Below are 15,074 nucleotides of genomic sequence, written 5' to 3'. Positions count from 1 at the left end.
GATTTACAACTGACGTAAGTCAACTCAGTGTAAGGCAGAACCATTTTCCTCGACATTACTAAGTTCAACACAATATGTTTTTAGTTACTAACACAAAATAATAACACTTTATCATGCTTTAAATTGACGAAAAAGTAAGGCTATATTCTTGTTATATTTTTTATAACATGAACTTTAATTAATAAGATTAATATTAAGCGAACGTAAAATATACATGATTTATTTATTTTTTGGTATCCCCTTGATACCTTTTTCTTTAAAACAGGAAATTGTCTTTAAAACGTTAAATGCACACAGCCAAATAAATTTATTAAAAATAACTAACCTTTACTATATATGACACTAATCTGACCATTTTTATATATATGTCCTCTTTGTTTCAATAGCTTTTAGTAAACGGTAATTCACTACCATTTACTAAAAATTCCTTTTGTTACTCGAAATTTAATTCTCTTAAATATTTTGACACTAATAAAGGACCTCCTTTCCCCGTTTTTGCCTTAATGGTGGTCAGGAGAATAGAGCTATTTTTATTAAGAGTAATCAGGTTTTTGATGAAGACCTTTTACCAGAATAATAAAATGTAAAACAATGATTTACGTGTATAAGAATTTTTCTTTTTAATATTTATAAGAATTTAACATATATAAGAATTTTTTCTCTCCTCAAAAGTGTTGCAAATGCAAACTAAGCTAATTAATTAGTTAAAAACCTTATAAATTTTAAGAAACTCGATATTTGAAAAATGCGCTAAACTACAATATTCACCACCCATTTAAAAATATTCCCTAAATTACGTATAGCAAATTATTAGGCTTAAAATAGAAAAAATTGAACTAATTGCATACATTTAAATCATTTTAACTGACCAAAATTTACAATAAAAGGTAATCAGGTTTCTTTTTATAAATCGTATAAATGCGTCAATCGTAAATCTTAAAGAAAAAAAAAACAACCACATAAATACAGAAAATCGATTTACCTATTTATAGAAACCTATTTTGACATGGCAGTTAATATAAACATTTATCAAAAATGTAACTATAAAATCTGTTTCGAAGTGCAAAGGATTAACAATACTAAAATAAATTAAAAAAAAAAAAACAATCAAATTAAGATATAAACTGCATTTTTAGCATAATGTTGGCTTTTAGTAAATAAATAAAAGCAGTAAGTTCCAATAATGAAACTACCTATTATTCATTTTTAACAATAGACACCAACGTGAAGGTAAGCGAAGCAGTCTATCAACACAAAACATCACAACAATAACACATAACAATAGAATATTTACACCCTTGATCCTAAAATCCAGCGAAAATAACAAACCAAATTAAAATATGAAAGGCAAAAGTAGAAAACCAATTTAAAGTTAGCTATATGTTTATCTTTTTACTAAACATATAACTACATAAAAGTATATTTGTTTTTATGTTGAATATTAGTTATTAAATTACTTCAAATTTAGGACATGAAAACACCCTAGATTTAAAGATCAAGGTTGCATACTCTCATACACATTACGCTAAACATTAACAGACATTGTGTTTACAGAATATTTAAAAAAGGCTAGACAACACACCCTAGCTCTAAAGCAGTAACTCCGCCTGACACTAAATGCTGCCAAGTCACACCTTTGCTTTAAGTACATCGCTTGGCTGGCAAGGTTATCAATCTTGCTCAACATAATGCCAAGTCACACCACTTTGAAAACATGGAAGCAACATAATTTAAACATATATTAAACTATAAACAAATGTGGTTTTATATAACACATTTGATTAATAATCTATTCAATTTGATGAAGAGTAGCTTGTTCAGCTGTTAGAAGTGGGACTAAGTGGTGAATGAAATCTTCCATCATAAAAAATTTGTATGTATTCCAGAGATGTAAAGGATTGTCAGGTTCACAAAAGGTCAAAATAATTGAAAACAACTGTCTAATATGCTTTGGCATATGTGTTAAAACCGCCTCAGAAAGAGTATTCTGCCATTCAGTGTCATCTTGCAACAGACCTTTTAAAACACATGCTTCACAAAACGTTTCAAGGACAATACCATTAACAGTATGCACATCCTCCCAAGATGTTGCTCCTTTTGCTTGCAAAATTAACAGTCTAAGAAAAAACAATTCTCCAGTTGGATTAACTTTATACATTCTTACTATCACGTTATTACCACCCCTTTATCTAACCTTCCATTTACAATGTTTATCATCAAATATAAAGTGATAAGGAATGTCTACATACGAATAGCAATCTGCTCTTTCATTTTCAGTATTTAACTTAAACCATGCCATTAGGTGCATATCACGCTGAGCTGCACGATCTAAAGCCTTATGTTCTGCTCCTTCTCTAAAATACAATAATTGATTTTCAGGTAGATGTTTACCAAGTCACAGCACTTTAAAAACACGGAGAGAACATAATATAAACATATGTACAAACTATAAGCACAATAAATGTGTTTAAATATGTATATAAGGTTAAATATATACTAAAATAAATAAACACCTTATATACATATTTAAACACATTTTTAAAACATTTATGTAACACATATTAACACATACACAAACAGTAAAAAAACACTTTACATTATTATAAAAACACATTGATAAAACAACTATAAAGCACTTATTACCACACACACATACATATCAAAAAAGCTTATATGCAAACAATTAACGTGTGCAAACAAAAATTCTAAAAATGACGCAAGAAAATTTAAAAAAATACAAAATATATATTTACAAACAATTCTCTTTACCTTCTTTTTTTTCTCTTAAGAACTGCAATCTTCATAGCAACATTTAACCTTTACGTACAATAACATGTGACATGCGTTGTCAGTGTTGGCACAAAATTTTAATTTTTTTTTTCTAAATTTTCTAAAAAAGAACAAAAATAGTTAATAGCATCACAGAAATTTCAAAGTATTAATAACCCTTTTATGGAAATAGCTTTAGTATAACTTCAAATAACATCCATACCCCTATTTTCTTTCTAAAAAATAAAATAATAAAAATAAAACTGCTAAAAGAAAAACTAAAACAAACAAAATCTAAACGATTTAAAAAATTAAAATCCTTTCTACTTTATTTAATACACTGATCTCTATAATAATTATTTATATATTATAGTTATTATAGAGATCAGTGATCTAATAAAAATTTTAATCCTTTCTACTTTATCTGATAAAAATGTATATATAACTATTTCATATACTTACTTCAATTATAATATGATATATAATTGATTAAGATGATTCTTTATGTAATATATCTAAACTAATAATTAAATTCCAAAAGGAAAAAAGTTTTAACTCGCTCAAAAGATCTTTTTCCAATGGTCGCGTGCATTTGAAGTACGCGCTCTTTCAAAGCCTAGGAACTAATGACGAAACAACGTTGAACATTAAACGTTAAATGTTAAACATTAAACGTTTCTGTAGGAATTATATTAAGAAGGAAACAAAAAAGATATAAACAACTGGCGCCTGATATCACTAACAAATGTGGACTACAATATCTTGACAAAAATAATAGCTAAGAGATTTGTCGAAATCTTACCTAAAATAATACATGAGAATCAAACGGCTTGCATTAAAAATAGAACGATAAATTACAACCTAAGCTATACAAGAGATATAATAGACATAGCTAACGCAGAAAAAATCGGACCCTGCATACTGTCCATTGATCAGGTCAAAGCCTTTGACAGAGCAGATAGAGAGTTTCTCTTTAAAAGTCTTCAACATTTTGGTTTTTCAGAACTTTTTGTATCACATATGAAAACTCATTACAACGGTATCTATGCAAAAGTTAAAATTAACGGAAATCTCTCAGAAAAGGTAGATATACAAAGAGGCGTAAGGCATGGTTGCCCTCTCTCAATGATTCTGTATATCATACAAGCGGAAATATTCTCTTCGTACGTTAGACTAAACCCTCAGATAACCGGAATAAATGTAGGAAACAGGGAAACAAAAATACAGCAATATGCTGATAATACAAATTTTTACCTAACAGGAGACGAATCCATCAAAAATATAGGCAAAGCGTTAGAAATTAACCGCAAAGCGACAGGCGCCAAAATCAACCTGGCCAAATGTCAAGGCATTTGGCTAGGCGGAAACAGATTAAAAAACAATGAAAACCATCTCAACTTTAACTGGGATAATAACTCCTTTAGAAGCTTAGGCATCACCTTTAGCAACTCTGGAAATTTCTCCCACAAAACAAACTGGCACGAAAACCTAGAGAAATTAGAAAACACGCTAAGACAATGGAGCAAGCGCAGACTTTCGCTGAAGAGCAAAACAATTGTGGTAAACACGATGGTATTGCCTAAAGTCTTGCACCTTGCTTTCATAGTGCCCCTGCCCAACCTCGCGCAACTAAATAAAATCGAAGCAAAAATCAGCAACTTCATCTGGGGAGAAAACAAGCCCAGATTAAACCGCGCAATAAGCCAACAAAAGATCGAAAGGGTGGGCTCGGGCAAACCAACTTGACAGCATAACTAAAGGCCATACAAACGAACTGGATTGCTAAGCTGTATGATAATGAACAGAGTGGGCCATGGAAAGACGTCATGTGCCATATCCTAAATAGACACAGAAACGCTCCAACAAAGCAAACACGTGCTAGAAACTATAATAAGTAACACAAACTACCTCCTTTTTATAAACAGTTTCTAAAACACTGGGACGAACTAAAACAACATAACAAGGTCAAGATTATTCAAGTTGAGGAGATACTTAATCAACCCATTTTTTTCAACCACCTCATAAAAACGAACCAAAAACCATACCTAACACCCAGCACAAAAACCATCAAGAGCGGCATTATACAAATAGGTGACATAGCTAAAGTATTTCAACTCGGCTTTTTACATCATATTACGCTTGAAATGAGTGAAACAGAGCTACAGGTAATGATAGACGCAATACTATCCGGATGGCGAAACAAAATTATGAATGAATCTCAGAATTACGACTACCATAACGCACCACACAACCTATTCAAACGCAAACCTAAATACGAATATAAAAACCTTACAATACGAACACTTTACCACCTATTTAACAAGCCAAATAAAACTCTAGAAATCAAATACAGAAACTGGTCAATAAACTATAAAAAAAGTATGACTAGGATTACTGAAGACGAATGGGAAAACCACTTTCACAAACTCCAAAAAAGACATACCAACAACAAGGCAAGCAAAATAATTTTTAGAGCGATGCACTATCTGATCCCCAACAATTCCAGTATGTATGCAAAAAGCATAAGACGAGACTCAAAATGCCCTATGTGCTTTAAGCCGGGCGAAACTGTTGCCCATATGATGTACGAATGTGAGAAAGTGCAACCTATTTTTTTTTGTATACTCTTGATATTCTCGATCAACTCTATCCCAAAAACTATCCGCAAGAGAACTCTCTGAAGTTTTTATTTTTTGGTTACAACGCGCTAACGGCAGATAGAGAGTTTGGCCATATTTTATTAGAAACTCTCATAGCTGAAATATACAACAACAGAATGAAATCCTATCACACTAATAAATCTCTTGAGCTCCGAACAATCCTCAAAAAATACGAGAATAAAATTAAATACCTACTCTATGAAGAACTTGAAATAATAAAACTTTTAAAAAATCTTGATAAACATAGAAACGAGATAAGAAACAACGAAAAAGGGTATTTAAACTTAGTAGCGAATACGGAGAACATCTAAATACGGAGTAACGTTTCCTTTTTTCCATTTGTGCAGAATGCCTTCGATTTGTTTTTTTTTTCTTTCTTAGTGATTTTTATGTTATGTTGGTTTTTTATTTTTCATTTTACTTACGGAGTGTTAACGGAGTTTATTTTATTTTTTCAGCTCTTGCATTATTTTTGTTATTGAGTTTTTTTAGAATTGGAGGTTGATGCTTCTTCAGCACCCTTGAGTTATGCAAGTGTAGTGGAATCAAATAAGTCTGACTAATCAACCAAGCCGACCAGAGTCTCGCCTGGTATCTTTAATAAGTCCACTCTTGACAGCGAAAATTCGCTTGTACTTACTTGCAGATATGGCGATTTGAACTGCAGCGTTCCTGAATTTCTTTCAGCTTTAAACGAGAAAAATTTTCTTTCCTCTGTTTGGGGTGTCACTAGACAGTATTCAAACAAACATTTCGAGTTTGCCCTCCACAACTCAGACTGTCTTGCAGCTTTTCTAAACGCAGAAGTTGTAGTTAAAGGTTGAGTTCTTCGCTTCAGACAAAAAATCGTTCCCAAGGTTCATATGCTGGTTCAAAATATTCCTATCGGCTGCCTAAAAAACGGAAACTCTTGTGCCATCGCTCTACTTGCAGAGCATTTATCCAAAGGTAGGGGAAAGGTTGACTCCTTTTATTGCCAAAAAGTCAACGTTGAAGGAGAGGGCATTAGTACAGGAAAGTTATAGTAGTGATTTCCGATTGGAAAAACCCATCGCAAAACCCTTTGTCAAGATACAAAAATGTGAACGGGTTGACTCTACGTTACAGGCACAGAGGTCAACCTGAACATCGTCAGCAACCTCAGAAAAACTCTTCCAAAACACCATTACCCAAGGATGAAAGAAAAATTGAAAAAACCAAGAGCGAGGAAAAGAAGTTGAAAGACACCCCTAGGGCCTCTGAAGAAAACGAAAATCAAAATTCTGAAGGAAATCTATCTAGACCTTTTCTAACCCGAAAAAGGCATGGGGAAAGAAAAAGAAGAGCCCCAAAAATTCAATCCAGAAAAATATAAACATCATCGTTACCTCTGAAAGCAATAAAGATACTACAAATATTAATGACTCTAGTTTTTCGACCGAAATTGACAGCGCTATTGGTACCTCAGACCCACTTTGTGAAGAGGATGCCGATCTCAGTTTTGAAGAAGAAGACTACAATTCTCCAAAATGTGTGGAAAAAACACAGTGAGTCTCTTCTTTTTCCTTTTTGTTCCTTTACATCTTTTTTATCTAAATATGATCTTTATTTTTCCTATTAGTACTAGTTAATTTTCCAGCCTTAGTTATAACTTTCCAACTTATAAATCAATTTAAAAAGTATTTAGTTTTTTATCACGTAATCAAAATTTCTCTTCTCACCACATCGACGCATGCTGTTGAAAACAATATGCGTCAGGTGCAGATTAAAATCATGCGCAAAGTGCATAAACTATCACCACTTTAGTTTACCATGATAAAAAGAAAAGAAAACTATAAAACTGTTTTAAAATATTTTTTAATGTGTGCAAAATTGCGTAAAATGCAAACTGGTCCCCTCCACCATGGCACTTAATATTCTAACGTGCAATATACGCAGGTTGAACAACACGACAAAACGCGCCAAATTTTTCGGAATTCTCCAAAATTCCTCCTTTGATCTAATCTTCCTTCAGGAAACAGGCTCCGTACCCACCACAGCAAAACCGTGGAGTGACGAATAGTTAGGCGCGTCCATCTGGAGCTCAGATCCTAGCAGCTCGTGTTGTGGGGTGGCTATTCTCTGCAAACCAAATATTGAACTTAACGAACTAAAAAGCGGTAACCACATTAGAATGTTGAGTTATCACGCAACTGGAAAACTTTAAAAAACGCTACAAACTAACAGACATAAGGCGCGCGAAACACAAAAACCAACGGGCATACACTTGGACAGAAAAAAGCGTCAAATGCAGACTGGACAGAATTTACTGCCGACATGACGACGCGATAAGAGCGACGCGCACAGACATACTGACAAATACTTTCTCGGACCACGACTTTATGACAACCACGCTACATTTGAAAACGGTAAGGAGAGGACCAGAATACTGGAAGCTGAATTGTTCCCTCATTAAAATCGAGGAAGTCCAACAAAACATCAAAAATCATATTCGCGACCTGCGCGCAAAGAAATCCTCCTACTCCTCCTCTCTGTATTGGTGGGATGATTTCAAAGCACTTATAGCGGCGGAACTGCAAAAGATCGTAGCGCGAGCAGGCCAAACCAAAATACACGAAATCAAGCGCCTTCAATATCACCTCCTCGATCTAGAAAAAAATATTTTAGCGAACGCAGACGAAATAGCCGCCACGCGAGAATCGCGTTTTGATTTGCAGTTCCCTGGTGTAAGCGTGCGCACAAAGCAGAAACTGCTAGAAGAGGGCGAAAGACCGTCTAAATTTCTTTTGTCAATCTTGAGAAGTCGCAGCAAAAACATAACACCATATCCGAAATACGGAAAAGCGACGGATCATTGACAAGTGAGCCTGGTGACATTCTTCACTCGCTCAAAACCTACTATTAAAACCTGTTCAAGAAAACAGAACTCTGCGAAAACAGTCAAAACTACGTTCTGGCTCACATCAAAAAATTTCTAAGCGCGGAGGAAAACCAACCACTAAATGAGCGCCTGACAAAACAAGAGCTAAAGGAGGCCCTGAACAGGTTTGAAAACGGAAAAGTCACCAGGCTACGACGGTCTTCCGGCCGAGTTCTATAAAACCTTCTGGCAGGACTTAGAAGACGACTTCGAGGAGCTCGCCAACCATATTTTATTCACAGAAAAGCAGACCGCACCGTCCATGAGAAAATCAATCATATCGCTCATTCCGAAACAAGGTGACTTAACAGACCAGAAGAACTGGCGCCCCATTTCCCTCCTTGGCGCCCCATTTCCCTCCTTGGCGCAGACTATAAGATCATAACAAAAGCCCTCGCGCTAAGGCTGTCAAAAGTGATGGGAAAAGTCAAAGAGCCAAACCAAACGTGCGGCATCGCGGGAAGAAACATCTTTTCAAATTTACGCCTAGTCCGGGATTTAATAGAATACGCTGAGCTTAAACAAACTCCATGCTTCATCTTGTCCATCGACCAAGAAAAGGCTTTTGATAAAGTCGATCGCACCTTTCTTATAAAAATTCTTGAAAAATACAACTTAGGCAAAAACATCATCTCTTTCATAAATACTCTAATGTCTCAGCATCTATAATCAATTGTGGATTCTTATTACCTTTCTTCCATACAAAGGGCGGTTTCAGCTGCGGATATCCGCTGTCGCTGCTGCTGTACGTTTTCGTCGCGGAAGCGCTAGCTCTGCTGGTCAGAGCGGATGACGGCATCGAGGCCTATTCTTTGCCTGGCACATTCAAAGCATTTAAAATCCAGCAGTATGCCTTACAGAATCCCGCCATCGGAAATTGCGTAAATGCGTATATTTCCGATGTGAGAAATAGTTTATAGAGAGTACTCCGATGTGATTTAATTCTTTTATTTTCCGCTATTTTCCGATGGTTTGTGGCGGCTTGCAAAATTTTGCTGTAATTTTGTGAAAACTTCGTAATTATAGAAAAATACATCGGAAATACCACAATATTACGAATTTACACTTTAAATACGATTTATTGTGAAATTACGCGAAAATATCGTACGATTATGCGTAAATCTCGAAATATATCGGAGAGTACGTGAAATTCTCCCCATCGGCCTCGGACTACATCGCACCTCCGATGTGATACCATTCCTCACCATCTCATCACATCGGAGTCACCTTTATAAACTATTTCTCACATCGGAATTTACGCATTTACGCAATTTCCGATGGCGGGATACTCTAATATGCCGACACTCTCTTCTTTTCGCCAGAAACGGCCAATCTGTTTAAATATTCTTCCGGAAGGTAGGTATCTTTCAAAAAGCCAGCGGTTCTATTATAAACGCGTCTAAAACGAGAGATTTGGCTCTGGGAGGTTTCGAACCCAATTCTGACGCTAAACTAAAGGACATAACTTGGGCGAACGGAAACGGAATGAAAATACTGGGAGTCACCTTTTACGCAAGACTAACACAAACAATAAACTTTAACTGGGTAACAACCCTGTTAAAAGAAGCACTCTTTTCCTCCCTATCAAAAGCGGAGGTCTTGGCATACTCTCACCGAAATACCAATGTCTCGCGCTCCACCTAAAAACTCTGTTTCAACTGAGACAGAGATGCGCTGGAGACACATATGACTACCATTACCTTTACAAATATTGGCTGGCGAGCTCTTTGAAAAAATTCACACACAAACACCCAGACTGGACCTTTCTGAGACACAACGACTTTCCGAAACATTGCGACGACAAAACGCCACAATATTTCAAAACAGCAATACAATACTTGACCGAACTTCCATTCATTTTGACACAACTAACAAAACTTGCAAATCCATATACACAGAAATAACAAAAAACAAAACGACAGTTGTGACGGCTGAACGCTACTGGACTGGAGTGGCAAAAACAAAACTGCCCTGGACATTAATTTGGAAAAGGAACTTCACTTCTCACGCACACGGAACTACCCAAAATGTACTTTACAGATTCTAACACAACAGTCTACCGACAGCGACTTTACTAACGAGAAACTCACGGCAACAAACTTTCAAAAACAAAAACTGCAAAACATGCGGGCGCGTAGAGGACGCGATTCATTCAGAAACGGAAAGATGGATGCGCAAAATGTTATCTAAAAGATTTCGAAAAAAAATAAAGATATAACCATAATAAATTATAACCATCACGCTGAAAGGAACATTTTAAACATCTTTTTTGATCTTTTCTGCCATATGGACACACTATGTTATCTTGAAAACGGAAAATTAAAAGTGAACATTTAAACTCACTCAAACGGAAAATTTTAAACATCAGCTCCGTTCATGATATCTTTTAAATTTAATTATTTTTGATTTAATGATCTTATTTTAAATTTAACTAACACTGATATGATATGAGAAATCATATCAAAATTCTTTATCTATACCTCTTCCTATTCTCCTATTCTACTTTTCTGCTACTTTTCTATCTTCTCCTTATCTCTCCTTTCTCTTTATATTTCTTGTATTATAATAAAAAAAAAATAAAAAATACCTTTTTCCACTCCACCAATTGACAGAAATATTTATTATGAAAAAGAGAAAATGCTTTTTAAAAATAACCTTGTAAACAATATTTATGTATATTTATATACAACACGCTTAGAAATGTAAATACTTATATATTGTAAATATATATTAAAAAAAAAAAAAATGCATCAAATACTTGCCAATCGCATTTCGTTCCTTTCGGAGTTTCGGGAAGGGGAATAATAAAAAGAAAAAAGAAAAAACTCGCAACTGAGCGTCCGCGGTGCACCCATCTTACTAGGCTGCGCAAGTAAGCAGAAACCGTTACTATGCTTTTAGCTAAACCAATGATATTTATACTAACTAGAGGTAAAACTTCAAAAAAATTCCGTAAGAAAAAGTGAAGCAAGTTTTTTAAGTTTTTAAAGCCGGTAGCCTCTTTATTTAAACTGACAATAATTCGTTTGTTTTAATTGATGTTTTTATGATTCTGGCTGGCAAAAAAAACACTTGCTTGGCAAAAAAAATATGCTTCCCTGGGAAAGCGCGAGTTAAATATGTAGTTAATATTAAGGGTCTGCGTCTGCTCGTATCCTCTCGGAAGTTCGGTTTGAAACGGTACAAAATTTGAATATTCGTTTTGTTCCGTTTTTACGAAACAAAAAATATCATTGTTTTGTATCGCATTTATACGAAACACGTAAATCTTGTTTCGTTTCGTATCATGTTGTTACGAAACATGAAATTATTGTTTCGATTAGTACCGTTATTTACGAAACAAAATAAACTTTTTTTGTTTCGTGTAGGTTTTTACCGAACATTTCATATTTCCCCGCCCCAAACAGATATTTCATGATTCCTACACCCCTAAGCAATACATGAACTTTCACGTTTAATACTTACTAACTTAATGGTCCGTAAACGTAAGTTTAACTAAAAACTTAATTAACAAAGGAATGCATTAGCATCATTTAAACGTAACAGAAAGTTTAAAAACTTTATTAACAAAGCAATGCAATTGCATCATTTTCATAAGGCACATCTAACGAAGTTAAAAAAGATATTGTCTACTGTAGGTAGGTTTTACTGTAACAAAATTTTAACTTTAAGTTCATCAGACATAAATTATATATTTGTATATAAACTCGCATGAAGAGTTTGCAATAAGTGTTTGAATAAAATACTTCAAATTCTATTTTTTAACCTTCTAAATACGATATTGTTGAGTTAACTTTAAATATTCTGCAAAACTAATTAATTTATTGTTTAAAAATTTGTTTCTCCTAAAAATATCCAACTTTTTTTATAACTTTCAAATATATTTTTTGAAAATTATTTAAAAAGTTATGATAAAAACAATTTTATGAAAAAACCAGTTTTTCATCTGTCGGATGTAAACATTTTTGATCTTAAGCATTCAAATTAATTTCCACTAAAAATAAGAATTTTTGATTTTAGTCATCATTTTCATTGTTTCAACATCATAGTTATTGTCAATCATATAATCATCTATAATATAATTACTACAGAAATGCTTAACGTTTAACGTTTAACGTCGTTTCGTCATTAGTTACTAGCCTTTGAATTAGTTACTAGGCTTTGAAAGAGCGCGTTCTGCAAATGCACGCGGCCATTGGAGAAAGATCTTTTGAGCGAGTAAAAACTTTTTTCCTTTTGGAATTTAATTATTAGTTTAGATATATTACATAAAGAATCATCTTAATCATTTATATATCATATTATAGTTGAAGTAAGTATGTGAAATAGTTATATATACATTTTTATCAGATAAAAGTAGAAAGGATTTAAAGTAGAAAGGATTTTAATTTTTTAAATCGTTTAGATTTTGTTTGTTTTAGTTTTTCTTTTAGCAGTTTTATTTTTATTATTTTATTTTTTAGAAAGAAAATAGGGGTATGTATGTTATTTAAAGTTACACTAATGCTATTTCCATAAAAGGGTTATTAATACTTTGAAATTTCTGTGATGCTATTAACTATTTTTGTTCTTTTTTAGAAAATTTAGAAAAAAAAAATTAAACTTTTGTGCCAACACTGACATGGCATGTCACATGTTATTGTATGTAAAGGTTAAATGTTGTTATGAAGATTACAGTTCTTAAGAGGAAAAAAAGAAGGTAAAGAAAATTGTTTGTAAATATATACTTTGTATCTTTTTAAATTTTCTTGCGTCATTTTTAGAATTTTTGTTTGCACACGTTAATTGTTTGCATATATGCTTTTTTGATATGTATGTGTGTGTGGTAATAAGTGCTTTATAGTTGTTTTATCAATGTGTTTTTATAATAATGTAAAGTGTTTTTTTACTGTTTGTGTATATGTTAATATGTTACATAATTGTTTTAAAAATGTGTTTAAATATGTATATAAGGTATTTATTTATTTTAGTATATATTTAACCTTATATACATATTTAAACACATTTATTGTGCTTATAGTTTGTACATATGTTTATATTATGTTGTTTCTGTGTTTTCAAAGTGCTGTGACTTGGTAAACATCTACCTGAAAATCAATTAATGTATTTTAGAGAAGGAGCAGAACATATGGCTTTAGATCGTGCAGTTCAGCGTGATATGCACCTAATGGCATGGTTTTAAGTTAACTACTGAAAATGAAAGAGCAGATTGCTATTCGTATGTAGACATTCCTTATCACTTTATATTTGATGATAAACATTGTAAATGGAAGGTTAGATAAAGGGGTGGTAATAACGTGATAGTAAGAATGTATAAAGTTAATCCAACTGGAGAATTGTTTTTTCTTAGACTGTTACTTTTGCAAGCAAAAGGAGCAACATCTTGGGAGGATGTGCATACTGTTAATGGTATTGTCCTTGAAACGTTTTGTGAAACATGTGTTTTGAAAGGTCTGTTGCAAGATGACACTGAATGGCAGAATACTCTTTCTGAGGCGGTTTTAACACATATGCCAAAGCAAATTAGACAGTTGTTTTCAATTATTTTGACCTTTTGTGAATCTGACAATCCTTTACATCTCTGGAATACATACACATTTTTTATGATGGAAGATTCATTCACCACTCAGTCCCACTTCTAATAGCTGAACAAGCTACTCTTCATCAAATTGAAAAGATTATTAATCAAATGTGTTATATAAAACCATATTTGTTTATAGTTGTATATATGTTTAAATTATGTTGTTTCCATGTTTTCAAAGTGGTGTGACTTGGCATTATGTTGAGCAAGATTGATAACCTTGCCAGCCAAGCGATGTACTTATAGCAGAGTTGTGACTTGGCAGCATTTAGTGCCAGGCGGAGTTACTGCTTTGGAGCTAGGTCGTGTTGTCTAGCCTTTTTTAATTATTCTCAAAACACATAATGTCTGTTAATGTTTAGCGTAATGTGTATGAGAGTATGCAACCTTGATCTTTAAATCTAGGGTGTTTTTATGTCCTAAATTTGAAGTAATTGAATAACTAATATTGAACATAAAAACAAATAAACTTTTATGTATTTATATGTTTAGTTAAAAGATAAATATAGTTAACTTTAAATTGGTTTTCTAATTTTCCCTTTCATATTTTAATTTGGTTTGTTATCTTCACTGGATTTTAGGATCAAGGATGTAAATATTCTATTGTTATGTGTTATTGTTGTGATGTTTTGTGTTGGTATTCATTTTTAACAATAGACACCTTCATGCTGGTGACTATTGTAAAAAATGAATAATAGGTTGTTTCATTATTGGAACTTACTGCTTTTATTTATTTACTGAAAGCCAAGACAACATAAAGCTAAAAATGCAATTTATATCTTTTGGTTTGTTTTTTTTATATATATAGTAATTGGTTTTTTTTTTATATATATATAGTATTGTTAATCCTTTTGTACTTCGAAACAGATTTTATTGTTACATTTTCGATAAATGTTTATATTAACTGCCATGTCAAAATGGGTTACTATAAATAGGTAAATCGATTTTCAGTTTTTATGTGGTGTTTTTTTTTTTTTTTATTTTTTTTTTGTTGTTGTAATTATAGTATCATAATTCCTTTTTTTTTTTCTTTAGGATTTACGATTGACGCATTTATACGATTTATAAAAAGAAACGTAATTACCTTTTATTGTAAATTTTGGTCAGTTAAAATGATTTAAATGTATGCAATTAGTTCAATTTTTTTTTAAATTTTCTCTATTTT

The 15,074-nt window shown here is 32.8% G+C and overlaps 2 protein-coding genes and 1 long non-coding RNA gene across 4 annotated transcripts in view; 2 read left to right on the top strand and 1 right to left on the bottom strand.

The window, feature by feature from the left end:
- LOC149876579 (uncharacterized) overlaps positions 1 to 3,354 on the bottom strand; it is a 295,309-nt gene extending 291,955 nt beyond the window's left edge. Inside the window, exons 1-3 of one of the 2 annotated variants that reach the window (XM_090075215.1) lie at positions 3,232 to 3,354; positions 2,770 to 2,890; positions 2,130 to 2,354 (exon numbers count right to left, since the gene is read on the bottom strand). In XM_090075215.1, the coding sequence (XP_089931341.1) occupies positions 2,186 to 2,354; positions 2,770 to 2,804 (204 nt within the window). In that variant the 5' untranslated portion in view covers positions 2,805 to 2,890; positions 3,232 to 3,354 and the 3' untranslated portion in view covers positions 2,130 to 2,185. Of the gene's footprint in view, positions 1 to 2,129; positions 2,355 to 2,769; positions 2,891 to 3,231 lie in introns of those variants that run through there. The other variant, XM_090075214.1, reaches the window with a different exon arrangement.
- Positions 1 to 15,074, top strand: part of LOC149876555 (uncharacterized) — a 345,360-nt gene that overhangs the window by 232,090 nt on the left and 98,196 nt on the right. The window lies entirely within an intron of this gene.
- Positions 12,902 to 14,878, top strand: LOC149876578 (uncharacterized). The gene is made up of 3 exons (XR_016448662.1): positions 12,902 to 13,027; positions 13,441 to 13,546; positions 13,679 to 14,878. It is a non-coding gene; the product is annotated as an uncharacterized LOC149876578 (long non-coding RNA).

Source organism: Hydra viridissima, unplaced genomic scaffold (genome assembly GCF_058129835.1).
Source record: "Hydra viridissima isolate aposymbiotic clone 2 unplaced genomic scaffold, HvirCarnegie_v1 scaffold_19, whole genome shotgun sequence".
Taxonomy (NCBI): domain Eukaryota; kingdom Metazoa; phylum Cnidaria; class Hydrozoa; order Anthoathecata; family Hydridae; genus Hydra; species Hydra viridissima.
Note: the sequence above shows the minus strand (reverse complement) of the source record. Positions and strands in the feature narration are given on the sequence as shown.